Source organism: Oncorhynchus gorbuscha, linkage group LG16, assembly GCF_021184085.1.
Source record: "Oncorhynchus gorbuscha isolate QuinsamMale2020 ecotype Even-year linkage group LG16, OgorEven_v1.0, whole genome shotgun sequence".
Taxonomy (NCBI): Eukaryota; Metazoa; Chordata; class Actinopteri; order Salmoniformes; family Salmonidae; genus Oncorhynchus; species Oncorhynchus gorbuscha.
In genome coordinates this window covers 20,974,842-21,000,910 of record NC_060188.1, presented here as the reverse complement: position 1 = coordinate 21,000,910, position 26,069 = coordinate 20,974,842, and the positions used below count along the sequence as shown (strand labels likewise).

General features: G+C 42.3%; 2 protein-coding genes across 3 annotated transcripts; one reads left to right on the top strand and one right to left on the bottom strand.

The window, feature by feature from the left end:
- Nucleotides 1-9,572: 9,572 nt before the first annotated feature.
- Nucleotides 9,573-15,030, bottom strand: LOC124000576 (proteasome activator complex subunit 3-like). Its single transcript, XM_046307054.1, has 12 exons — nt 14,775-15,030; nt 14,192-14,224; nt 13,966-14,028; nt 12,575-12,679; nt 11,805-11,859; nt 11,450-11,565; nt 11,256-11,324; nt 11,029-11,096; nt 10,875-10,929; nt 10,703-10,789; nt 9,808-10,573; nt 9,573-9,773 (listed from the first exon to the last, which is right to left on the bottom strand). The coding sequence occupies exons 1-11, from the start codon at nt 14,817-14,819 to the stop codon at nt 10,493-10,495; spliced, it is 777 nt and encodes a 258-aa protein (XP_046163010.1). The 5' UTR covers nt 14,820-15,030; the 3' UTR covers nt 9,573-9,773; nt 9,808-10,492.
- Nucleotides 15,031-15,118: 88 nt separating this feature from the next.
- On the top strand, nt 15,119-26,027 carry LOC124000575 (next to BRCA1 gene 1 protein-like). Of its 2 annotated transcripts, none has more exons than XR_006832631.1 (19): nt 15,119-15,372; nt 17,689-17,751; nt 17,854-17,872; nt 17,978-18,000; nt 18,153-18,338; nt 19,505-19,582; nt 19,735-19,931; nt 20,261-20,386; nt 20,665-20,868; nt 21,074-21,233; nt 21,390-21,659; nt 21,812-22,019; nt 22,133-22,420; nt 22,516-22,677; nt 22,802-23,219; nt 23,341-23,423; nt 23,812-23,910; nt 24,066-24,162; nt 24,380-24,519. XR_006832631.1 is itself a non-coding variant. In XM_046307053.1 (19 exons), exons 1-19 carry the CDS (start codon nt 15,271-15,273, stop codon nt 24,551-24,553), a joined length of 2,934 nt encoding a protein of 977 aa, XP_046163009.1. In that variant the 5' UTR covers nt 15,119-15,270; the 3' UTR covers nt 24,554-26,027. The 2 variants fall into 2 exon arrangements, 1 of the variants encoding a protein (XP_046163009.1); XM_046307053.1 differs by having other exon boundaries at nt 23,812-23,887; nt 24,380-26,027.
- The last annotated feature ends 42 nt before the right edge of the window (nt 26,028-26,069 follow it).

Genomic DNA, 26,069 nt, shown 5'->3' with positions numbered 1-26,069 from the left:
GATGAGCCACACCCGTCCATCCCTCCCCCGTGCAGCACCCTCAAGAAATTCAAAGTTCTCGTATACTTTGAATAAAGTTATGCAATTGCCGGGGTTTAATCCAATAGTTTTTGGATAAAGACCAACAATACTCCTGTGTAAAGTGTATTTTACGCACATATTGTATGCTCCCTGTGGAAAGGGTATTGCGTTCCTGTCAAATAAATACTTGTTCAATGGACTTGGTTATGTTGATATATTTTTTACAGATATTTTATTTGTACATGCAGGCTTAGATTGAATTTTCTATGTGTAACTATTTTTACACAAAATGTGGTGTGCAAGAGCATCGTCGTATTGAAGTTGAAATACACTATAATGGTAATTTTAGTTGGGAAGCCTCTATAAACCAGGCATTACATGCAGATAAAACAATTGATGGTGTTGCTTTTTTTGTTTTTCACTAGCCTGGGTCTCACTGCACTGTCGAAAAACACCTTAATCTGATGTGTCTGTTGTGGCCCGCCGTGTTTCCTGGACCCTGGTGGGAATAGTTTTCCGTTTCGGAACGCAGCCAACATTCTCTTCCCAACATTTGATGTAAATGGAAAGCCACAAGTCTTGGCAGCCTTTCTGAAATTACTCAGTTTGAAGTAGGTTTATAGTGTATAGCGCTCCTCACTTTTTCTTTCTGCGGCAAGCCGTAAAAGGAGCTATCTTATTCTAACCAACAAACACAGCTATAACTCTTAGTTGCTACATCCAATTTTGGATATAGGCATTCAAATAATGATATAGCCTATACCCATTGATTCATGAGTAATAGGCTACGTTATAAATGCCTCATGAGCTAGTTCAACTGTCGTAGACCTACACCATCAGAAGCCAAAATATAAGCTTGTTTGGCACCAATGTTTGTAAACAATGTAGGCCTAAATGTAAACGAACAATGCATACCCTCAAAACATGGCTAGCAGAGACAGTTTTGTATTAGCAACTGATAATTATGAGCTTATATGGTATTCAAGTTAAGGGACATCACCCTGGGCGGGGTGAACCATGGTAGGGGATGAAAAGGGCAAACATCATCTCCAGAACTGAGTGTGTTACTTGCAAATTACTGTAAGTGTTTACTCCGGGTTGCAATCCTTATTAAACAAACTAACCTCCGATCAAAGAAGTTTCCTGTGGTCTCTTGTATGAACATAGGGCAGAAATCCCTTACAACTGTTTGCATCTGAGTGATTGAAGCAGGGAGAACAGGGTTCCTGATGATCATCTTGGCCTTCCTGCGACACCTGGTGTGGTAGGTGTCCTGTAGGGCAGGCAGTGTGCACCCAATGGTGAATTCAACTGCACGGATCACCCTCTGAAGCGCCTTGTGGTCCGTGGCGGTGAAGTTGTCGTAAAAGGCTATGATGCAGCTCGACAGTATGCTCTCGAAGATGTACCTGTAGAACACTGTGAGGGCCCTTCTGGACAGGCCAAATTTCTTCAGCATCCTGAGGTTGAAAGGTCACTGTCGTGCCTTCCTCATCTGTCCATGTGGTTAGACCATTTCAGCTTCTCTGAGATGTGTACACCAAGGAATTTTAAGTTACTGACTGTCTCCACGGCAGCCCTTTTTATGAGAATGGGGGCATGTCCAGCCTTGTTCCTCCTGAAGTGCACAATCAGCTCCTTTGTTTTGCTAACGTTGAGGGAGAGGTTGTTTACCTGGCACCACGCCGTCAAAGTGCCTTCCTCCTAGCTGTAAACTCTTGTCATTATTGGTAATCAGGCCTACTACTGTCATGTTGTCAGAAAACTTGATGATGTAGTTGGAACTGTGTGAGGCCACGCAGTCGTGTGTATACAGGGAATACAGAAGGGGACTGAGGACGCACCCTTGTGGGGCCCCTGTGTTGAGAATCAGTGTCGACGAGGTAATGTCGCCTACCTTCACCACCTGGGGGTGTCCCGTCAGGAGACCAAGGACCCAGTTGCAAAGGGAGGTGTTCAGACCCAGGGCCGTGGGCTTTGTAATGAGCTTATAGGGCACTATGGTATTGAAGGCCGAGCTGTAGTTGATGAACAGCATCCTCACATATGCATTCCTTTTGTCCAGGTGGCTAAGGGTAGTGTGCAGTGCAATGGCGATTGCGTCGTCCGTGGAACTGTCAGGTCGGTAGGCGAATTGGAGAGAGTCGAGTGTGTCAGGGAGGGAGGAGGTGATATGGTCTTTGACTAGCGTCTTTAAGTACTTCATGATAACGGAAGTGAGTGCTACTGGTTGGTAGTCATTCAGTTCAATTACTTTCCCTTTCTTGGGCACAGGGATGGTAGTGGATATCTTGAAGCAGATGGGTATAGCGGCCTGACCTAGGGAGAGAAAATGTCAAAGAAGACAACAGCCAGCTAGTCTGCACATGCTCTGAGGGCAGGGCTAGCAATGCCGGATTTGGATCATTCAGAGATCCTCACTGAACTTCTGGAGAGAGTTTGCTGCACTGAAAGTAAATAATAATTTTGCACGCCCAATTTTTCCGTTTTTGATTTGTTAAAAAAGTTTGAAATATCCAATAAATGTCGTTCCACTTCATGATTGTGTCCCACTTGTTGTTGATTCTTCACAAAAAAATACAGTTTTATATCGTTATGTTTGAAGCCTGAAATGTGGCAAAAGGTCGCAAAGTTCAAGGGGGCCGAATACTTTCGCAAGGCACTGTATGTCCTCAGTGGATACTGGGTGTGTAGACCACGTTGTCATCGGGGGCTCTCCTTGGCAGGTTAGGCTCATTGTGCTCGAATCATGAGAAAAAGGTGTTTAGCTGGTCCGGTAGTGGGGTGTTGGTGACCGCGATATGGATGGCTTTCTTTTTTTATGCTTCAACTAAGGAATCTAGGTTTAATTTCAGGATTAACTGGTATATTTGGATACATTTTATTCCCCATATTCTATTGATCCAATACAACAACACAATTCATAATTATAAAAATGTAAAAAAATGTTTTGCTTAGGGCACCCAAAACGCTAGGCTGCATGTGTGGGTATCGATGTGGGTATGGAGAACTGAGAGCCTCTGCGGCCCCTCGTGACGATTTCAGAATTGTTTTCTGGCTCCCACCCCCATCAAAAGTTGCCCATCCCTGACCTATATATTTTCTAGCCTTTGACCTTCCTGCCATTCGACTTAGATTTACTGAGATATGTTTCTATAATTCACTAATTAATTCCTGGCCAGTGCACGAGCTGTGTGGCCCACTCATTTTCCTTCTCCCATGAGTCCTCTCTCCCTTGTGACAACTTTCAGATGTTGTATTCCAGGGAAACAACAATTTGCATCTCAGGAGGAACTCCGATAAGTTGTAGCAAATTCAATGTCTGTTTATACAAGAAAAACAAGAATTGTAGATCACTTTGAGTATATCGGTGTCACGTTCGTTGTAACGAGGAGACCAAGGCACAGTGTGATATCAATACATTCTTCTTTAATGAAAATGAACACTTAAACAAACTATACAAATCGAATGTGAAGCTATATATAACGAGTGCTGACATGCAACTAACCAAAGACAAATACCCAAGGAATATGGCTACCTAAATATGGTCCCCAGTCAGAGACAACGATAAATAGCTGCCTCTGAGAACCAATCTAGGCAACCATAGACATAAAAACACCTAGACTAGAAACAACCCCATAAACATACAAAACCCTAGACAGAACAAAAATTCGGTGTCCTGTGCCTAGCTTCTCCCCACATAGAACAAACTCCAAAAATAATCTGTAAACCATCATGTGGTGTTGTCTGTATGAGAATGACACTAGACTTTCATGGGCAATTGTTGTGTACTGTCTGTATTCCTAATGTAGCAGTACAATGCAGAATATCTCATAGACAAACGTTAGCTAGATAGTTACAACCCACAGGTAGTTATTAAAAGACTAATATGAGTGATAATGCCAATGCCAAGGTCATTCCTTTACCCTTTGTCATCATCATCAAAACCTTCATCCAGTTTTGCTCCTAATAAGATGCACTGAGGCGAACTAGCTAACGTTAGCTAGCTATAACATTAGGCTACAGTACATTTTGGGTATAGCAAACAGCTAGCTAGCTCAATTTGGCTAGTAGTTGGACTCACAAAATTATACTACGCTGAACAACTCTACCACTTGTGAAGAGAGCTTATATTGCAAGCTAACTACGTCTCTATGTTAGTATGTAAAGAGAAAAAACAGATTCATCGTCTAGAGCTTCTTGGAAAGTGTTACCATCAATCTACCAATGATGTCATTGGTTGAACTCTCCTGGCTCGAAAATTTAAAAAATAGCGTTATGGTGCATAATTGTGTCTGAAACACCTCTCATCCCTAATAATTATGTAGTGAGACTGGAAAAACAAAACAAATAGTGTCGTGGTGAAGTTTCCCTTAACTTCTAGGCCCCTTTTTTCCTCAATTTCCGCCTGAATGACGTGCCCAAAGTAAACTGCCTGTTTGCTCAGGCCTTGAAGCCTGGATATGCATATAATTGGTACCATTGGGAAGAAAACACTTTGAAGTTTGTAGAAATGTTAAAATAATGTAGGAGAATATAACAATAGATATGGTAGAAGAAAATCCAAAGAAAACCATCCAGATGTTTTTGAGAGAGACCATCCTGGGTTTGACGGATGCCAGGAGAAAGCTACGTGCCCGGCTGTAAAGTTTGGTGGAGGAATAATGGTCTTTCATGGTTCATGCTAGTTCTCTTAGTTCCAGTCAAGGGAAATCTAAACACGGCAGCATACAATGACATTCTAGACGATTCTGTGCTTCCAACTTTGTGGTAACAGTTTGGGGAAGGCCTTTTTCTGTTTCAGCATGACAATGCCCCTGTGCACAAAACGAAGTCCATATAGAAATGGTTTGTTGAGATCAGTGTGGAAGAACTTGACTTGTCTGCACAGAGCCCTGACCTCAATCCCATCGAACACCTTTGGGATGAATTGGAACGCCAACTGCGAACCAGGCCTAATCATCCAACATCAGTGCCCGATCTCACTAATGCTCTGAATGGAAGAAAGTCCCTGCAGCAATGTTCCAACATCTAGTGGAAAGCCTTTCCAGAAGAGTGAGCATGTTATAGCAGCAAACAGGGACCAACTCCATATTATTACCCGTGATTTTGGAATGAGATATTCCACGAGCAGGTGTCCACATATAATGTCATATACACTACATGACTAAGTTAGTTTTGACATTGAGCCGTTTACCTTGAACATAATATAGTTGGGAGCCTGTCCCAGCGTCATGTTGTTGTTTAAGATCTAGCACACTATTGAAGTACTGGCTGTTATGAAGCAACTTCATCACAAGCCATTGAAACGGATTTGTGCTCTCGTGATTGAGTTTAAATTCAAATCCTATAGGGTGAACATACAAACCCTCATAATTACGACAGAACCCTTTGTCCCTGACTTGACTCCACGAGGCATAATCTCGAAAGAGGCAAAGGGTTTAACACCAAAATTGTAATTTAGCAATTTACCAAACCCTGAAAATAACTAAATAAACAATTGAGATTGAAAGTGTGTACTCCCCAGTGTAAATTGGCGGGTAACTCGGGTTTTATACCTCTCAAACGTGACATCTCGATGGTAAGTAGGGTTGAGAAGAGGTCCCACCGAATATTATTTATTCAGTGGTGTAAAGTACTTCAGTAAGTACTACTCAAGTCGTTTTTTGGTGGGTATTTGACAACTTTTACTTCACTATATTCCTAAAGAAAATCATGTACTTGTTACTGTACATTTTCTCTAACATCCAAAAGTACTCGTTACATTTTGAATGCTAAGCAGAACAGGAAAGTGGTCCAATTCACGCACTTCTCAAGAGAACATCCCTTGCGGACTAAACACAAACGCTCCAGGGCTGTGCCCCTGGCTATCCGTAAATTTAAAAAAAAAAAAAAAAAAAATGGTGCATTCTGGTTTGCTTAATATAAGGAATGTGAAATGTATTATGATTGATACTTACGGATATTTTAGCAATTACATTTACTTTCGATACTTAATTATATTTAAAACCAAGTACTTTTAGACTTTGACTCAAGTAGTATTTTACTGGGTAAAATACTGGGTAAAAATTCCTTGAAAATTCCTTGAGTCATTTTCCATTAAGGTACAGTATCTATACTTTTACTCAAGTATGACAATTGGGTACTTTGCCACCACTGTCTTTAATGTATCCAATGGTGCAATATAAAACCTCCCTCCTCGGCTCTCTCACCGGCTTGGGTCCATTGTCATCCAGGTAGAGCAGCGTATCCACTTTCTTTTGCAGAGAAAAGTCGATTAAAGTAATGAAAAGGCATAGTTTGTGGATCGTACGAAATGTTTAAGCCTGGAATTGTGCCCCTGTATTCGCGTACTTGACGATAGGTCAGAAAAAACAACGCTGCGCTCGTTGTGTTCAACCGTTATATGGTGGAGAGGTTGAGCAAGGAATTGTTGCACTGCTGTCACATCTCTCGTATTAAGCCATACTAGAACAATGTTTCCCATCACTGAGGCAATGCCAAGGACTATCAATATCCATTTGACTAACAAATACATTCCTTGAGCGACCATTTTGCAGAGGAGTTCTGAAGAAAGCGATAAAGGAACGATTGTCAGTTGTATATATTGTGAGAGGTGCACATTTTATCTGCGACGACCAGCCACACCAACCATTCCCTTTAAGAGTTCATTAACAACATTCACGTCAAAGGATTGCATTTACAGCTGTATTGGATGTATTGGACCAGTGTTTAGGTCAGGATCAGATGTAACCCCGACACCACACTGACAAGGCATACCTTTAAGAACCAACTGTATCAAATATAAGAGCACAATAAATCTCAGCAGGCATTAATGCTACTCAACACAACCACTGTTCTGTATACAGTAAAGTCATGTGCCGATGACTCAATGTCTCTCTAAACTAACTATATACAAACATTTCATATAACATACGTGACCAGGGTTGGGGAGTTATTACCAAAAAAAAACCGAAGCAGTTATTTTACCAGCAAAAATATTGTAAACAGGTTAGAAACTTTTTTTAAATGAGATTATTACTTAAAATCTAAATGTATTGGTCACATACACGTGTTTAGCAGATGTTATTGCAGGTGGAGCGAAATGCTTGTGCTTTTAGCTCCGATAGTGTAGTAACAGCTAACACGTAATATCTAACAGTTTCACCACATATACCCAAAATACACGTAAATATAAGTAAGGAATGTATTAAGAACATATATATATACACACACACACACATACATACATACATACATACATACATACATACATACATACATACATACATACATACATACATACATACATACATACATACATACATACATACATACATACATACATACATACATACATACATACATACATACATACATACATACATACATACATACATATATATATAAGAGCGGCATTGGACGAAGATACTGTGGCAAAGCATACAGTATATACATATGAGATGGGTGATGCAATATTTAAACAATTAAAGTGACCAAGATACTGTACAATAGTATAGAGTACAGTTTACACACATGAGATGAGTAATGCAAGATATGGAGACATTAAAGTGGCTAGTGTTTAATTTCCTTAAAGTGGCCAGTGATTCCTAATCTGTCTATAGGCAGCAGCCTCTGGTGTGCTGGAGATTGCTGTTTAACAGTCAGTGGTGTAATATAGAATACAATACAGTATATGCATATGAAATGGGTGATTCAATATGTAAACACAATTTAAAAGTGGCTAACATTACCGTAGAATATTGTGGAGTGTGCATATGAGATGAGTAATGCTAGATACGGAACATTGTTAAAGTGGCCAGTGATTTCTATTCTGTGTCTATAGGCAGCCACCTCTGGTGTGCTAGTGATGGCTGTTTAGCAGTCTGATGGCCTTGAAATAGAAGCTGTTTTTCAGTCTCTCGGCCCCAGCTTTGAAGCACCTGTACTGACCTCGCCTTCTGGATGATAGCGGGGTGAACAGGCAGTGGCTCGGGTAGTTGGTGTCCTTGACAATCTATTTGACCTGCCTATGGCATCAGGTGCTGTAGGTGTCCAGGAGGGCGGGAAGTTTGCCCCCGGTAATGCGTTTGGCAGACCGCACCATCCTCTGGAGAGCTTTGCGGTTGTGGGCGGTGATACAGCCCGACAGGATGCTCTCAATTGTGCATCTATAAAAGTTTGTGAGGGTTTTATGTGTTAAGCCAAATTTCTTTAGATTCCTGAGGTTGAAGAGGCCCGTCACGCCTTCTTCACCACACTGTCTGTGTGGGTGGACCATTTCAGTTTGTCAGTGATGTGTACACTGATGCTCAAGTTTAAATTTGATCCACCGGAGTGTGTCTAACCACAAGTCAGAGACCACTATGACACACCAAATGTGTTTGATGTGTCCTTTTCATCTTCTAATGCCTAAAGGTGAAAGTAATCCAAACTGAAATTAATCATACTTCATTACTGAGTTTGGGTAATCCCAAAATTATATCACTTAACAGATTACATTTAGAAAGTAACCTACACAACCCTGCCCTTGACCAACTAGCAGCCAATTCTAGATTATTTCCCATTATTTAGCCTGTTATACATTACCTCTTGGGTGCACTTCCCTATCTCTATACCACCACTACTCAAGTGCCTAGTGTAGTGCCCTCAAACTCAACCCTGGACCTCGAAGCCAATGACAATTATTTTTTTCCTTTTCTTCCATTGTTCCCCTCTAATCGGGGACCGATTTAGACCTGGGACACCAGGTGGGTGCAATTAATTATCAGGTAGAACAGAAAACCAGCAGGCTCCAGACCTCTTAGGGTAATTGAGTTGAATACCTCTGTAGTAGATTAAAGTTACCCTATAACCATGTATCCATCAACAGTTTTTATGTGAGTAAAGGCCTGCCGTATAAAAATACATCACAAGTGTGATAGAAACAGGATGTCCTTATAATTTTGTAAATGTTTACAATTTCTTTGTACGACATAGTGGACTCTGTGTCTGTAAAATTAATTGTGCGACAAATTGCGGTAGAAATGATTTCTTACGCAATTTGATAGAATAATCATCATGTTGAGGTAGATTTGCATGTTGTGTGGTCCTCCCACTGCAACTTGGTAAAGCATGCAGTTGTCTACACTACAGGGTGCTGAAAGTGCAGTGATGAACTTGATGCTCCTTTCCAATAAAATTGAGGGTCTTAATTTGTATGCCAGTGACATGATCGGTGCTTAACTGCCAATTAACAAATTCTTGTTCTTATCATTTAACCTAACCTTTATTCAGTACATGAAACTTGATCACACACCACCTTTTATCCACACAAAAAGTGTGATGGAAACACCTCTGGTGGGGAAAGGCTTTTAATGCAGATTTGATCACATTTGTATGAATATCTGTTGCAAATTAGATGGAAACCTAGCGATGAAGTATTTTGCCCCCTCATCCTGAGGTTAATAATTTTCACAGCAAGGCTTGAATTCAAATACACAAGCTCTTTGAGACACGACAACAGTTTCAGCATATACAATAGGTGAGAAACCATGTCATTCTCTCAAGGATGTATTAAGTAAAAATATTTATTCTTAAAACAAAATTACAATTAAGGGAGAGATACAGTAAAGACACTTCTCTCATCACATAGCATCTGGATATGAGAACATTACAGATCTGGCTTTTAACACAACTGAAACTCCAAGATCAGAGTGGGAGTGGATGGCCATTACATATTGTGCTGGAAACAGACCATAGTTCTTCACAATGTTGTGCTGGAAACAGACCATAGTTCTTCACAATGTACTTGTGAGTAGTCCCTTAAGTAAAACTAAATAAAAATAACTGACAGGACTGCAAGCTACACTACGGCTAAAATGCAGACTGAGCATTCCCACACACTCACCATGACAATCTCACATACAGCTAATTCTAGTTACCACCAAGCACTTCAGAATCCTAAAAATAATTCCTTAAAAACAAAACTAAAGATAAAACAGACAAAGTATACCCGTGAAACTCCCATGACGGTTTCCAGACAAGACATATACACTACAAGCACATGGACACAAAAAGTTTCATCTGACCTCCTACCAGCCTTGTGGAGGCCGGCCATGTTTGAGTTCAGTTCAAGCCCGCTTGATTGGTCGACATGGAGAAAAATCCATAATCAAGGTACAACCTTCTCACAAGTCCTAGAAACATGGATGTTTCAGAACATGTCTAAGGAGGTCATTTCAAAGTCCACCTTGAGGGAATTGATGATAATAGTCCAGAACAAAGCCTGTTACAGTCAATGGCTGCATTCACACAGGCAACCCAATTTAGAGCTTTGTTCCACTAATTAATTGGTCTTTTGACCAATCACATCATATCTATTCAAAGCTTATCTGATTGGTCAAAAGACTAATTAGTGGGGAAAAAAATATCTAAATGCTGCCAATGTGGCTGTTACTAGGAGTTGGTGAGAAGAGGATAAGTGGAGTGTTCAGTAGAGGGCTTCATTGTTGCTGCTTCGTGGCCTCTTGATTTTCTCTATGTTTTTCAGGATCATGTCATGTAATGTCACCTGCAAGCAGATGGGGTTTGGTTATTACGGTAAACAAATATCTGCACCAGAACATGACAGGCTAACAACATAACCAAGTTGTATCAACTTTGTTGAACAGAGCCAGAACAGTGTGCATGTATTGCTCACATATTGATTCCTCAGCTCTGACACAATGATCTTGAGGCTGATGTATTCCTTCTCGTCTATTTCAGTCACTGTGCGCTGGTAGTCCTCCTGCAGACAGACGGATGGTCAACAACGAGAGGACTCAGGGCAGCAGATTGGATGTGGATGTAAACAGTATGCAGTTAACACTTACCACATGAGGGTACTTTGTAATTTTTGAGACTAGCTTCGCTCTGGTGATGTAATACCTGTTGAAAACAAATGTTTGAGACAGTCCAAGGAACTGTTTTTAGAAGGGATTTTTGTGAAGTAAATAAAAACACAAGGTAGTGTATACTGTGGCATACCTGGAAATTTGGTCCAGGTAAGAGGCTGCCTCTCCTTCCACAGTCCTGAGCTCAGCAACAGTTTCCTCCTGTGGACAGAAACAACAAGGCCAGCATCATCTGACAGAAAGGCAAAAGAGTGCAATTACTGCCCCCTAGTGTTGGAGATTTGTTAATGTTTGGAAAAGTTGACCAGAAAATAGACATGTGAATGTCTCTGCACTCATACTGATGGGAAAGTATAATACCTGGATGGATACACCAAAGTTGTTACCATCCTCTATTCTGGGGATTAAGAGCTGGACCCACATTTTGACCTGAGAGTGAGAGACATAAAGATGAGACAGTCATTTCTTAACAGTAGATCTCCACTAAGCAATTCAGAGTGGGAGAGCCCTCAAAAAGCAATCAAAGAAAAATGGATGTGTTTGTGGGTACATACGGTGTTGCATTTCTCTATGAGGGTTCTTATTTCTGGCTTGACTCTTTCGATCAGGTCCACCAGCTGGCCGTTGCTCTTTATCATCCCCCCTGGCATGCCAAACACCTTGGGGCCATCTAGAGAGGTGGGATTGAGAGGTCAAACATCCAAGCAGCTTCTTGCTAATATAGAATACCGCAAATCAGTCAAGTGTAGTCTACTCTTCTATCAAGAAATGTATTGAAGATGAATGGTTCTGGCATAAGTCGGCATTGACAGACATTAAGAGATACCAACAAGCGTATTTTACAGCACAGAAATGCCATCAGACTTACTATGCAAGTATTAAATGGCATGACAACAGGCAGGGGTTTACCTTGACAGTTATCATCATCTCGTCCATCTTCCATTTTCCGTTTTCTGGAATTTTGCTATAAACATTAACCTCGGGTTAACATAGGCATTACTAATGTTACAGGTAGGTCTCCCTAGATCAAAGGGGTTCCACATTTTTCTACCTCAAACAGTAATGTTCAAGAGCTTTGAGCACAGTGACCTGCTGAGAGTCAATGAGCCATTCTGTTTATGTCTCATTAACATTCCTTCACAGTGTTATGTTAAAGTGAGTGAGAGACTGCTGGTGTTGTCTATCCTCCACTTTCTTCAGGGTAGTCTCTTTTCAGATGTGGAACATACCCTTGTGATCAGACTAATGAAGTTGTTAGGCAGCGCCAATATAAACAAATGCTTGCTAATTGTGGTTGCAGGTCTTTGTTCCAGCCAAGCAGTAACACACCTGATTCTACTTTTCACAGTCTTCAATCAAGATCTGATTTGCTAAATGAGGTGTTAACTGTAACCATGGGGGCAGCAGGTAGTCTAGAGGTTAGAGCATTGGGCCACTAACCAAAAGGTTGCTAGATTGAATCACTGAGCTGACAAGGTAAAAAATATGTCATTTTGCCCCTGAACAAGGCAGTTAACCCACTAGGCTCCCATCGTAAGAAAAATACAAATTTTAACTGACTTGCCTAGTTAAATTTTAAAAATTCAACATGTAATTGACTAAATCATGTTTGGTATTGAATGTATACACTTGTATACACATGATACTGATTTGATGCAAATGAGAATCCATGAACTTACCACATCTACTCCATCATGGCTATTGTTGAGAATGATTGGGTCTGGTACTTTGATGTTTATCTCTGAGTGGATCTCTTTCAGGTCTGCAACATTCAGAATTGGCTCCTGGAGAGGATGAAGAAATCAAATCAAAGTATTTGTCACATGCTTCATAAACAACAGGTGTAGACTAACAGTGAAATGCTTACGGGCCCTTCCCAAAAATGCAGAGAAATGGAAAAATAATATTGCGTGGAATAATTACACAATGAATAACGATAACTTGGCTATACTGACGCGATGTGCAGGGTAATTGAGGTAGATATGTACATACGTTGGGGTGAAGTGACTAGGCAACAAGATAGATAATAAACAGTAGCATGTGATGAGTCAAAAGAGAGTGCAAAAGGTTCAATGCATATAGTCCAGGTATCTATTTGATTAACTATTTAACAATCTTATGGCTTGGCGGTAGAATCTGTTCAGGGTCCTGTTGGTTCCAGACTTGGTGCATTGGTACCGCTTGCCGTGCAGTAGATGAGAGAACAGTCTGACTTGGGTGGCTGGAGTACTTGACAATTTTTAGGGCCTTCCTTTGACACCGCCTGGTATCGAGGCACTGAAAGGTAGTGCGTACGACCCAGTGCTTGCGGTCGGATGCCAAGCCGTTGCCATACCAAGCAGTGAAGCAGCCAGCCAAGATGCTCTCAATAGTGCAGCTGTAGAACTTTGAGTATCAGAGTGTCCATGCCAAATATTTTCAGCCTTCTAAATGTGGAAGAGGTTTGTCATGCCTTCCTCACAAATGTGTTGGCGTGTGGAGTAGAGCTGGGTGATATGGATAAAAATCCATAGCACAATAAATTGCCTGAATTGATGCAATAATGATAAATTATAACAATGTGCACTACAGATGGTTTTTTAAATGATCTACTACTGGTTTGATGGTTGTAGCCATCAATAATCACCCATATTAGCAAATGTATTTAACTTAAAATTTCTCTAGTATAGGCTACTTATTGTAATGATTGATATAAGCAAAATTCTTGTGATTGGTGTTGATAATTTTCAGTTTATCATCCCAGCACTAGTGTGGACCATGTTAATTAGTGATATGGACACAGGAACTTCAGGCTCTCAACCCGCTACACTACAGCCACGTCGATGGAGGCGTGCTCGGCCCTCCTTTCATGTAGTCCATGATCAGCTCCTTTGCCTTGCTGATGAGGGAGAGGTTGTTGTCCTGGCACCACACTGCCAGGACAACAAGGGTGGTGCCAGGACAACGCATCACAGCTGACAACACATCATGTCAGCTGTGACAGTACTTAAGGGGCTCTGGATTAACCTAGATTCTATTTTGACAAAGAAATGTACAACAATACAATCCCTGTTAATAGAATATGAATTACCTTCAGAAAGCTGTCAAGTTCCAGCAACTTTTTGGGGAAAAAGTCTGCAACCAGGTTTTCAGCCTAGTGAAGAACAAAGTTTTTTTAATGAATGGTCACGTGTGCACCAGCATCAGTATATACATAATGCCTCCAAACAGTTATTTGTGGTGGTTGGTCAAATTTCTGAAATAGAAGACTAGGACCATCAAAAAACTAAAATAATGTTGACATAATAGATACTCACCTCACCCGTGATCCGCTCTCTGAAGGCGTCAACCTATGAGAAAATAATAATAATAATAACGCTTTTCGAACACATCTTATGACATGCGATAGAAAAACCACGTTGAATGACAGTCCAATAATACCACGTGCCATTTGATGGAAGCAGCTGTTCTTACCACCCGTTTTTTCCCGTCGTGTCTTTATCTGTAGCTAGCAGGCGACCTATCTAGTTAATTCTGTACATATGCTAATGTTATCGCTCTCCCCAAGAACTGGTAGTGTTATAGCAGATGAAGTGGGAAATATTTAGTTACTAACGTACTAGCTAAGTTTCTGCAGAAAAAGACAGCCCTCGTGCGTGGTGTGGGATACTGTACACAAACAAACAAATCGGTACTGTCCAGTCTCAACAGGATAAACAAACACCACTTGACTGAGCTCAGATTCTCTACTAAAACATTCATAGATGATAATAATATGATGCTAATAACGTAGCTAGCTACTATAAGCAATGAGCAAAATGTAGCTAACCTCCCTAGCTAGGCCTGGCAAGCATTCTCAATTATTCAACTTCGGCGTCAAAGTAATTGTGAAAACATTACCTTTGTTTTGAGGTCATTGTCTACCTTAATGCCCTTTGAATACATAATTTGAAATAAATCAAATTAGCTGATATAAACAAAACAAAAACGGTTTTAAGTGGGTCGTTGACGCTTTTGCCGCACACTGCTTCGAAATCAAGTTATGACGTAGAAAAGATGCGACTCGTAAAACAACCACTTGGACCAAAAAAAATGATCACTAGCTATTTTTCTCGTGGATTATTTTAAAATACAAGATTATATATTGATGAAAAAAATACGTCCGTGTGTTACATTAACGGTGTGTCCGTGTTTATTTTTGGGGAACATTGATTCAAATATGCGTTTCTGTCACGTGATCATATGGGTGTGTTTACATAGCTGATGATGTAAACAGAAAAGACGCCTCATCCGGATAAGTCACATACCATAAAGGCAGACTATCTGTATTTATCTCGGCAATAGTGATGAATTTTTGTTTTCCTTGATATGTTTTAATTCATAGAAACAAGGAGCAATGGACTTCTACATCAATTTGAAGGTGAATTTCAGGGGGAATGCGAAGAATTTTCTCCTGTCAGGTTCGGAGACGAAGAGTTGGGAGTCAATGGAGGCCATGGTAAGCAGGATAACGACGCTGGTGTTTTCATAGCAGCATTCATCTTGGCATACCTTTACGGTAGGCTGTTACTGAAGCTAAAGCTATCAACCATCGATCGCCGGCCGCTTATTTGCTAAATGTTGTATACCTTGTATAAATGATTGATACCCTGTAGTTGAGAACATTGTTCTAGCTATGACAATCCAGTATTGAACAATTTAGGGCCTAATGTTGGCTAGTAGTTACAGTAGCTAGCGATCTAAACGAACAGAATATCAGTACTACAACAACATCCCAGTCGCAACAACATAATATCGATCAATGCTAAAATAAGAGGCGCTGCTATTTATACAAGTGTATATATTACAATAGGCCTACATTTTTCTGAAGATGCATTAGACATTAATTTGTTGCCTGCCCTGCAGAGGGAATCCACGTAGATGAGTAAACATTTTTATTTCACCTTTATTTAACCAGGTAGTTGAGAACAAGTTCTCATTTGCAACTGCGACCTGGCCAAGATAAAGCAAAGCATTTCGACACATACAACAACACAGAGTTACACACGGAATAAACATACAATCAGTAATACAGTATACAAATCTATATACAGTATGTGCAAATGAGGTAGGATAAGAGAGGTAGTAAGGCAATAAATAGGCCATGGTGGTGAAGTAATTACAATATAGCAATTAAACACTGGAATGGTAGAATGTGCAGAAGATGAATGTGCAAGTGGAGATACTGGGGTGCAAAGGAGCAAGATAAATAAATACAGTATGGGGATGAGGTTGATTGGATGGGCTATGTACAGGTGCAGTGATCTGTGAGCTGCTCTGACAGCTGGTGCTTAAAGCTCGTGAGGGAGGTAAGTCTCCAGCTTTAGTGAATTTTTGTTGTTGTTGCAGTTCATTCCATATGACATGTCAATGGTAACAACAACAGTAAGGAAGACCAGTGACAGTCTTGATATGAGCGCTTGAATCCGTGCCTGTCAAAATAGACTACAAGCAGAACCTATCTACTCATGGACAATCTTACTAACGTTTGTGGCTGCTTTGCGTGATGTATTGTTGTCTCTACCTTTTTGCCCTTTGTGCTATTGTCTGTGCCCAATCATGTTTGTACTGTTTTATGCTGCTACCATGTTGTCATGTTGTGTTGCTACCATGCTATGTTGTCATGTGTTGCTGCCATGCTATGTTGTTGTCGTGATGTGTCTTTTGTCCTATATTTTTAAATAAAACAATTAAATAATCCCAGCCCCATCCCTGCAGGAGGCCTTTTGGTAGGCCCTCCCCCGCAGGAGGCCTTTTGGTAGGCCCTCCCCCGCAGGAGGCCTTTTGGTAGGCCATCATTGTAAATAATAATTTGTTCTTAACTGACTTGCCTAGTTAAATAAAGGTAAAAAATAAAATGCCCCATTATCATCTATTATTCAGTTGCATCATTTTGGGATTAATTCATATTTAACCCAGTGACACTTTATTGACAAGTCAGGCTATTGAGATGGATGGCTACACTGCATGCAACAGTTAATGTTGCTAGTTCTCTGCGGTTCTCATTTCCTTTTCATAAATACAATAATATAACATATTACTCGCCTATGATAGCTTGGTTCGTGTTAGTACTGTACTCTATTTGGCGTCAGTATGTGGAGGGTATTGATTTGAGGGCGAGTCTGGCTTATGACACTTGAGGCTTCCGTCTCTCACTCCAGGGTTTAACAGCCCAGCCATATGATGTCAAAATAAACATTTGAGCCAAGCCTCCTCATCTGACAACATCCCCTTGTGCCAAGATGTGTCACTTTCCAAAGCAAGCCAATAAAATATCTTGCAGTGGGCTGAATTCGCTCTCTTCCCACAGTAAAATGGGAAATCTTAATTTCAGTGAGTGCAAGGTGAATGGTGGATGCCAGTTGATGGTTTTCCAATAAGGAGAGCTTTTGAGACTGTTTTCCTCTGAATCTCCTGGCAGCAGCAAGCTCAGACTCCATTGTCACTCCACTGTCCAGTCACCAGTCACGGAGTTCATCCTCATTGAAATTGCCATTGTGTCTCCATGTTGCCATGGCATTGCCTTCAAGGAGACCAGTCAATTTTCCTTTCAGGCATCATATGCTACATCATAGCCCTGATTGTTCATTCAATTAGCAAATATGGGACACTACGGCATAGCATAAATATAATCGTGATAACATGATTGCTTTTTGGCTCTCCTTGAAATGATCACTTTTATGTCATTTGGAGGCGCCTGTCCTTTGTTTGAGAAACAGCTTGGTAAATCATGTAATACACTGGTTGGTTTATAGATTGTGTCTTTTGTCTACAGGTGAAAAGGTCCTTTGGCCTGTGTAATCTACAGGTTACTTATTTTGATGAGGAGAATGAGGAGGTGAGTGAGAGCAAAGAATGACAAATTACAGTTAATTTGTTGGGAATGGTAATATATTGCTATTACAATGTTGTTGCAATACCTTTCCGTTTTGTGTTTCAGGTATCCATAAACAGCCAAAGTGAGTAGTAAAGCACCAAACATAATATTGTGTTATGTTTTGTATCAAACATAATATTAGTTGTTCAATGTAACATGTCCAATAATTATATTTTTCCTCTTCTAGTGGAGTATGAGGAGGCATTAAAGGTAGGTGGTAACTTAAATCTGACTCCTGTCCCTGCTTAGGCCTTATGATGACAATTTTCAAGTGAAGTGGAACTGTTACCTGAGGCAGGATCCAAAATATGCCTTCAAGTAACAAAGCAATAGATTAACCATCATTACTCTGTTTATTTCAGAGTGCATCCAGGCAAGGGAACCGGCTGCACATGAATGTGTATGAGACCAGGGGTCAGCCCACGCGTGTGCCGGCCAAGGCCAGTGGAGGGGAGCCCAAGAGAGGGTTCCGTCCCCCACAGCACTGCCCAACCCTGGCTCAGTTGGTGAGCCGGAAGGTACAGGCTGCTGTCCCCGAACAGGGCATGGTAAGGACAGAGCTATAGATATGCACACTACTGTATACTTCCTACCTAATAGTGCTGAGCAATTAACCAACATTTTGGTTATGTTTCAGTTTTTAAACTAATTGACCGATGTTGGTTAAATTATAGGGACTGAGTAGTGCAGCGGTCCAAGGCACAGCCTCGCAGTGCTAGAGGCGTCACTACAGACCCAGGTTTGATCCTGGGCTGTATCACAACTGGCCGTGATCGTGAGTCCCATAGGGCGGCGCACAATTGGCCCAGTGTCGTCCCGGTTAGGGGGAAGGTTTTTCTGGGGTAGGCAGTCATTGTAATATAAGAATTTGTTCTTAACTGACTTGCCTAGTTAAATAAAGGTACAAAAAGAAAGGCTATATATATATATATATATATATATATATATATATATATATTTATTTGAATTCCATTTCATTCGTTTGTGCACTTCAATTTCGCTCAATGCGCACATCTCACAGTTTCTCTAGAGATAAATTAGATCCAGCCTGAACTGTGTGATGTAGAAGGGAGTTGAAGATTCCGAATGGCCCATATTCGACATAGTTTAGCGCATACAATGTGGTAATTAACTACAATAACCATAATCCATTGCGTGGGGTGATATAGAGAGCAACTGTTGCTTTGTGAGGTACCTCTACCAGAAAATACACAATCTATTTAGCAGTCATAAAAGTATGCCTTATTTACTTTCAAGAACTCAATTTTTAGATGCTGTCAGACTGCATAGGCAGCAGCTCTATAGAGAAGAGATGACTTGAAATAATAAAGTAATCAAATAAAACAAATGTAATATACACAACAACTGAAATATTTTATTAAAGTTCAGTGAATAAATTATGGTTGATAAGCAGTAATGGGCAGTCACTACCTTCATGGGATTTTTATGAATTGCTTTAGTCTGTGTTACAGCATTCAACCCACATAATGCATAGTGTATTTAATGTTGTTTTTATAATCTAATCAACCTCGAAGTACTTATTGCTCAGCACTATTACTTTATAAAGCGAATTCTTTCAAATTGAATGAGCTTTTGTGTCATTAGGTAATCATTTAATACAAGTAAAGACCAAACTAAGTCATTGCGTGTCGTAAAATAAATATGGCTTAATTGTCTGATTCCTCACCAATGTGTTTCTACTTTGGTTTCCAAGGTGATCATGAAAGAACTAAAGGGGACCAAAGAGGAAGATAAGACACCTCCAGCATGGTTTACATCTTACATGGAGAAGGTGAGGAGATGATTTGGAAATTACTGTGGTTTTATCTTCAATGAATGTACTATTTAGAATCATACCACTTAACCTTAAAATGTATATGGTTGTATGTGTATATTTTATAGATGAAATTAAGCTAACCAGTAACCCAAACTCTTGTCATCCAGTTCAAAGACCAAGTAGTGAGGGAGGCAGTGGAGAAGATCTGTCGGGAGTTCTCGGGCCAGTGCTGCATCCACAAGCCCATTGGGGCTGAGGTCCAGATCCCTGAGGTGACCTCCTCCACCCTGCCTGGGGGTCCTAGTTCCACCCCTGCCTGCAGCAGCTGTCGGGGCCAGACCGCTGGGGGGGGATACCAGTGCAGGTGAGAAGGGGAGGAGGAGAAGAGAGGTGGCTCCGAGAGAGACTAGGGAGGACATTGACAAATGTGAATTAGTTAAAATGTGAGTAAAGGTAAATAAACACCAATGTAATCAGCTATTTCTTACATGTTTTTGTAAATAGCCTACTCCCACTTACTTTTAATTTAGTGCCTCCAACATACATTGTGTTGCTCCAGAACAAAGTAATTCCTTTGATCAGTTGTCATTTCCATTTCTTCAGTATGCGAAACCTAAGAAGATCAGTTTAAAATAATCAGAAGGGCCTTTGTTTGGTGTGCCGCTCCCTGAATGTCTGGTTTCTTTTTCCCAGTGTGTGTACGTCCTGCACACTGTGTGAGCCCTGCAGCTTCTCCCATGACCCCAGCCACAACCTGGTGAGAGCCAGAACACCCCTCTCCATCCCTGAGCACGGCTCACCAGCCCCAGACCACAGCAGGTAAGACCAGGGTTGGAAAATATTACATAGTGTAACAGTTACATATATTCTGGTTTTGGAACCTCATTTAATGCTTATGGGGTGCCAATGTTAATTAATTCTTGTTTAGGGGGCTGCTACGGTTTGATATAAGAAATTACTCTCCATTTTGGTGGTTGTTTTGTATTTTGTAATTTTCAATCCTACAATGATCATTGTCATCAGAAAGTTGTCAGAACTGTATCTATGTTGGCCAATCAGAAACCCTTGCACTCTTCCCTTCCCTATCTCGTCCCCAGGTTCTACCGGCGAGGGGACCGGAGCTTCCGGAAGGCGGAGAAGCAGCGTCTGAAGGCTGAGAAGCGTCAGCTGAAGGCGGAGGTAAAGGAGATCAGGAAGCAGCTGAAGATGGAAAGGAGGGGCCTGCAGTGGAGTGCCGCCGGCGACGGGAGCTCCTCCCCCGTCCTGCTCCAACCCAGGGCCACCCAGGGCAACAGCCCGGAGTATGTCTTAAAGGGACAGTTCACCAAAATTAGATGAAAGTAGATACTGCTTGCAAGGCTTGGTATTCAGTATATCTTGAGGTCAAATCAGTGAGAGGCACAGGTCTTGTCTCTAGTTAGACTGCTGTCAAATGGAGGGAAAGGACAGAGAGTTGTGCTTTGGAGAGAGATGATTAATAGTGTATTTTGGCGCTTTGTCCCGCAGGCGTCCCAAGCGGCCATGCCCTATGGTGGTGCCAGCCATGACGGCCTTGTTCCTGGACGAGAACCTGCCTGATGGGACTCGTCTTCGCCCGGGAACCAGGTTCATCAAGTACTGGAAGATGAGAAACACTGGCAGCGTGAGCTGGAGCTCTGAAACCAAGGTACTATTATGGGCTGAGGATGCACCTGGGATATGCACATTATCTGAGGTTACCATTGACAACCACAGTAATCTTAGCAGAAAGAGAGGACACGACGTTGAGAGTTAGACTGTCAATGTTATGTTCCCCCCCCGTCTACCCCCATCTCCTTCTCAGCTGAAGTTCATGTGGGGGAATCTGGCGGTGGCATCGGGTGACCGCTGGCGTGAGGTGGCTGTGCCTTTCCTGCAGCCAGGTCAGGTGGGCGTAGTAAGCGTGGCCCTATGCGCCCCGGCCCTAGCAGGCTCATACACCTCCCACTGGCGTCTGGCACACGGTGGGGAGCAGTTTGGCCCTCGCGTCTGGTGCAGCATTGTGGTGGACCCCCTGGCCCCTGCAGCCATGATGGCAGATGGCGTGCTGGTGTCGCCCTGCGTCACCCCACAGGCAAGTCCACCCACCCTCTTGACTTTGGTTCTCAGTGGCCAATCTCAAACTGCTATACAATGCTGTAGTTCTCTGGAAAAGATGGTAGTAATCTCAGTTAAGTGTGTATTCTGTCTGGGTAACATTTGTTTTGATCTGCTGGTGCTCTACAGGGGAAGAACCCCCTCTCCACGGGTAAGGGTGGGAAGTCTTGTGCTGCAGCCTCAAGGGATCAAGCACTCATGTCAGTGGACCAAGGCGAACGCGAATACTACATTCCCTCTGTGGACCTGCTCACAGCCCAGGACTTACTCTCCTTTGAGCTGCTGGACATCAACATTGTTCAGGAACTAGAGAGCGTGCCCAACAACACCCCGGCAGGTAAACCTTCCTTTGCTATTCACATGCTAAATCTGCAGGGTGTTCCTAATCAGTTGACTGCACTTAGGGTCTCTCCGTCTCTTTTTCTGAATTTCTCTCTCTCTCCCACACAGATATGACCCCGTGCATATCCCCACTGCCCCATGACGGTCCCCTGCAGGAGAAGCCCACCCTGCGGTTGATCCAGGAGGAAGCAGAGGCCCATCAGGCCCAGGGAGTCACAAGCATCCAGCCATCTCAGGGCCTGGTGCCAGGGGCGGAGGGGGGCCGGGTTCCAGCCCAGGAGGAGGGAGAGGACGATATGAGCGGGACTCAGTTTGTGTGTGAGACGGTGATGCGCTCGCTCACACTGGAGGAGGCCCCAGACCACACACCCCTGTGTGGGAACTGCCCCGGCAAAGGTGAGTTTTTATTAATTAGTTCCATATGAAGCCTACGTTAATACCAGAGGTCCATAACATTGTGTAACCAAAATTCCTTTCCCTGATCTTCACAGTGGTCCGCCCAGCAGCCCAAGGTGGCTCCGCCTCCTCTTCTCTTAAAGGGAAAGGTGTTGAGAAGCGTTTGGAGGTGAGGTCGGAGAAAACCCGGGACATATCCCCCGTGGCCCCAGCCCTAGCACCACCCCAGCTGGCTATACCAGAGCTGATGATGCCAGGTGATTGGCCCAACTTATCCACCTGTTTTCAGTTAGTTGATTGGTTGATAAATACCACTTGAGCTCAAATCTGGGTCCTCTTGTCAGGTAAAAAACAACAATTAAATAGTTTGACCGTTTGCAGATGAGGGACTGGAGTCAGACATTGAGAGCATCTGCATGGACGCCAGAGGGGACAAAGACAAGGGCGAAGATAAAGGAGAGTTGACAGAGGGGAACAGGGGAGCCCGCAGCCGTTCCTCCTCGGCCTCATCCGAGGATTACATCATCATCCTCCCTGACTGCTTCGACACCAGCCGCCCGCTGGGAGAGTCCATGTACAGCTCCGCCCTCTCCCAGCCTGGAGATGCCCCCGACACGCCCACAGACCCTGACAGCCAGGGCCGTACCACTCCCGAGGGGGAGCAAGATGAAGCAGAAGAGACCGTTTCAGGCTCCAGCAGCGCCAACGATATGCTGTGCACCTCCCAGACGTTGGACGCCGTGCCCCTAACCCCTGTGGTGGTGGCACCCCCTCGGCTCAACTCAGTTCTTACACCCAGGTGAGAAACCATGGGCCAGCTGTGCTTGGAAATAGGTTTATAGTGCTATTACACACTTTGACAGTGATAAATTGCTGAGATGTTCCAAAATGTAGACGTATATTGTTGGTGTTGTCTTCAGCCTAGACGGCAATGATCAGACCAAGGCAGCAGCAGAGTCCCTGGACAGGACTGAGGTCTACCAGCAGGGAGAGTCAGAGGATGGTAAGGAACACACATGGTCACATACTGAACAGTAGTTCCAGCAACTAAAGGAAACAAAGCGTTTTTGCTCGTCACATGAAGGCAGTTGGGCCTAAATGACGACAATGCCCTAACAGTAATAATGTTTTCTGCTTGCTGCAGTGCCTTTTTTGCTGTCTGATCATTCAGCGGTAATATCGAATGTACAATGTCTGCTTGGTTCTAACAAACACAAGTACTAAGCACTAGATCAATGACTGGAGGAGAGGTCTGCTTGGAGTCATTCTTGTCAAAGAGCACCTTCTATACACTCTCCTCTAGAGCTCTACAACTTATCCATATGATCATATCGGTATATCCTTATCGCAGAACATAACCAACCAGTGTTCTCTGTGGTTATGTCTGAAAGGTTCCAAGCAGCCAGACAGTCAACCAGACAGCCCATCTGCTTCTGGTGACTCGGAAGACAACTCTGAAGACCCTAGGTGGGACCCTGATGTGCAACTCAGTCAGTTCAGATGCTAATATTTTCCGAGATCTCTTGTTAAAGAGATTGTTAAAGTGGAACGTCAATTTAATGATGTTAGTGTTGGCTGGCCAGAAACAAAATGGTGTCAGTAAGACTCAATCCCTGGCCCTCTCTGTCGGTCTTGTTCCTTCTAGGCACCCAGGCATCACTGGAGGCCTGGTGAAAGGAGCCCTGTCTGTCGCAGCATCCGCCTACAAGGCTCTGTTCACTGGGCAGCCTGGCCCAGTGCAGGTCAGTCCTCCATTCACTTCCTACAGTGCTGTTAATGATGGCATTCAAGGTCATCCTTTTTGCAATCTCAGAAGATTTCTATATCATATTAACATGGTGGTTGAGACATCAAACTGGAATGCCACCATCGTACGGCTACTTTAGCATGTCATTACTGACTATCAAAGTCAAGTTAGTATCTAGGTGTATTTTAAACCGTATGCTGTCCTTCCTGCAGCCCCCAGTGGATGGAGCCACCCAGGACACCATGATGGGGGTGTTGGTGGAGATGGGCTTTGGTGACCGGCCGCTCAACCAGCGGCTGCTGAAGAAACACAACTACAACCTGCTGGACGTGGTCAATGAACTGGTCCAGATGACCGACAATGACTGGTACTCCACCCGCTACTGAGGAGAGCGGGAGGAGCTGGGGTGGTGTCATGGGTGTAACCTCTGCTGCCTTGACCTCTTGTCTCTCCTTCCTCTCTTAGATTTGGCCCAAGTTGACAGGAGATATCCTGATTATGACCTAAAGAGACATTCCCACGGACTTTGGGATATTTAGACTATCAAATAGCTACTGTATGTATGTATGTATGTTTGTAGATTAATTTAACATGTCTGTTTCTGGCTTTTAGCTTTTGCGTAGGAAAGGGGGAGACTGAAGGGGGGTGGATGAGGTGGGCTACTCTTTCCAGGAGAACACCTTCATTGCTGTGGTAACAAATGGCAAACATATCACAAGTTGCTATCGCCGAGCCATTCCTGTTAAACAGTATACTCACCGTTGAAGTCATTGATTGGAATACAGGCTGAATATGCAGCCATAGACCAGGTATATTCAACAAGAGTTTCAGTATGTGTACGTTTAGCTGAAGGGGTGTTGGGTGTACTATTTATCACAGAGCCAGAACCATATAGGTCTTACCAAATGATAAGCTGTGGCAATAGCCAACATTGTATGACGTTAATCAACTTCATAGAGTGTTTGAATAGTGGACACGTCAAGGTCCTCGTTCCAAGCGTGAATGACTGTCAGTGTTGGAGAACGCTATGCTTCTTTCAGATCACAGCAATTAAACACACACACACCCACATGCTTAAACCTTTCTCAGCTCAACTGTTCAAAGTATCAGCATACTGTAGACATATGATGTGTGTCTTATTGATTGAAGATCATCATTCCCCTACTTTCTGTGATGTCGTGCCATGGCTGACAACATGCTATGGATATTTGTGCGTAATGGTGTACACATGAAGTATTTTTTAAATGATTTAAATTACATTGATGGTCCTTTTTGAGAGGGTAATTTAATTTATTCACCATTCTTAACTAGGAGTATATTTGGGTTTAAAAATAATAATGTAAATATAATATACACATTTTTTTTGTTGCACATGGAAGACAAATATTGATGCAAACCCAAAAGACTAGCTGCTCAAGAAGTAAAGGACGTTATAATTAAGATCCTGTTGAAGGGATTTTATTTATCAAGAAATGAATTAACCTCCTTTACAAAATGTCTTCAATCTGCTCTATATTGTCCTCAGAGGGAGGGGGGTTATTTTCAGAACTATACAGGGGGCCTGGTGATCATGATATATCAAAAGCATTGACTCGTTCCATTTGGTATCATTCTTTAAACTTGGTATCATTTTTCCCACTTAGTATCATTCTTTTAAAAAATGTACGTCAAGTTCTTTCAAAACTGAAATCAAGCAGTATGTAACAAGTTTGAAATACTTATATTTTTCCAATATGGAAATGCTAACGTGTTTCAGGTAATCCTAGGAGGTAATCTTTGTTAAAATATTTTTGGTTTTAGACTTGATTGCTTGAGGGCTGTTTTGGAAATGTGAAGGAAGATTTGCCTATGTTCTTCTGGTTGAAGCTTGTTCGTGTCATTGTGCTTGAATTCCCACTGTTC

Excerpts from the sequence above, each read along its gene's own strand:
- LOC124000575 (XM_046307053.1), top strand. The coding sequence starts at position 15,271 with ATGGACTTCTACATCAATTTGAAGGTGAATTTCAGGGGGAATGCGAAG. Across the intron at positions 22,678-22,801 it reads ACCAGAGCTGATGATGCCAG|ATGAGGGACTGGAGTCAGAC; the intron begins GTGATTGGCCCA and ends GACCGTTTGCAG. Across the intron at positions 23,220-23,340 it reads AACTCAGTTCTTACACCCAG|CCTAGACGGCAATGATCAGA; the intron begins GTGAGAAACCAT and ends TGTTGTCTTCAG.
- LOC124000576 (XM_046307054.1), bottom strand. The coding sequence starts at position 14,819 with ATGTATTCAAAGGGCATTAAGGTAGACAATGACCTCAAAACAAAG. Across the intron at positions 12,680-13,965 it reads AACTTGACAGCTTTCTGAAG|GAGCCAATTCTGAATGTTGC; the intron begins GTAATTCATATT and ends CATCCTCTCCAG. Across the intron at positions 10,574-10,702 it reads CAGAGCTGAGGAATCAATAT|GTGACATTACATGACATGAT; the intron begins GTGAGCAATACA and ends ATCTGCTTGCAG.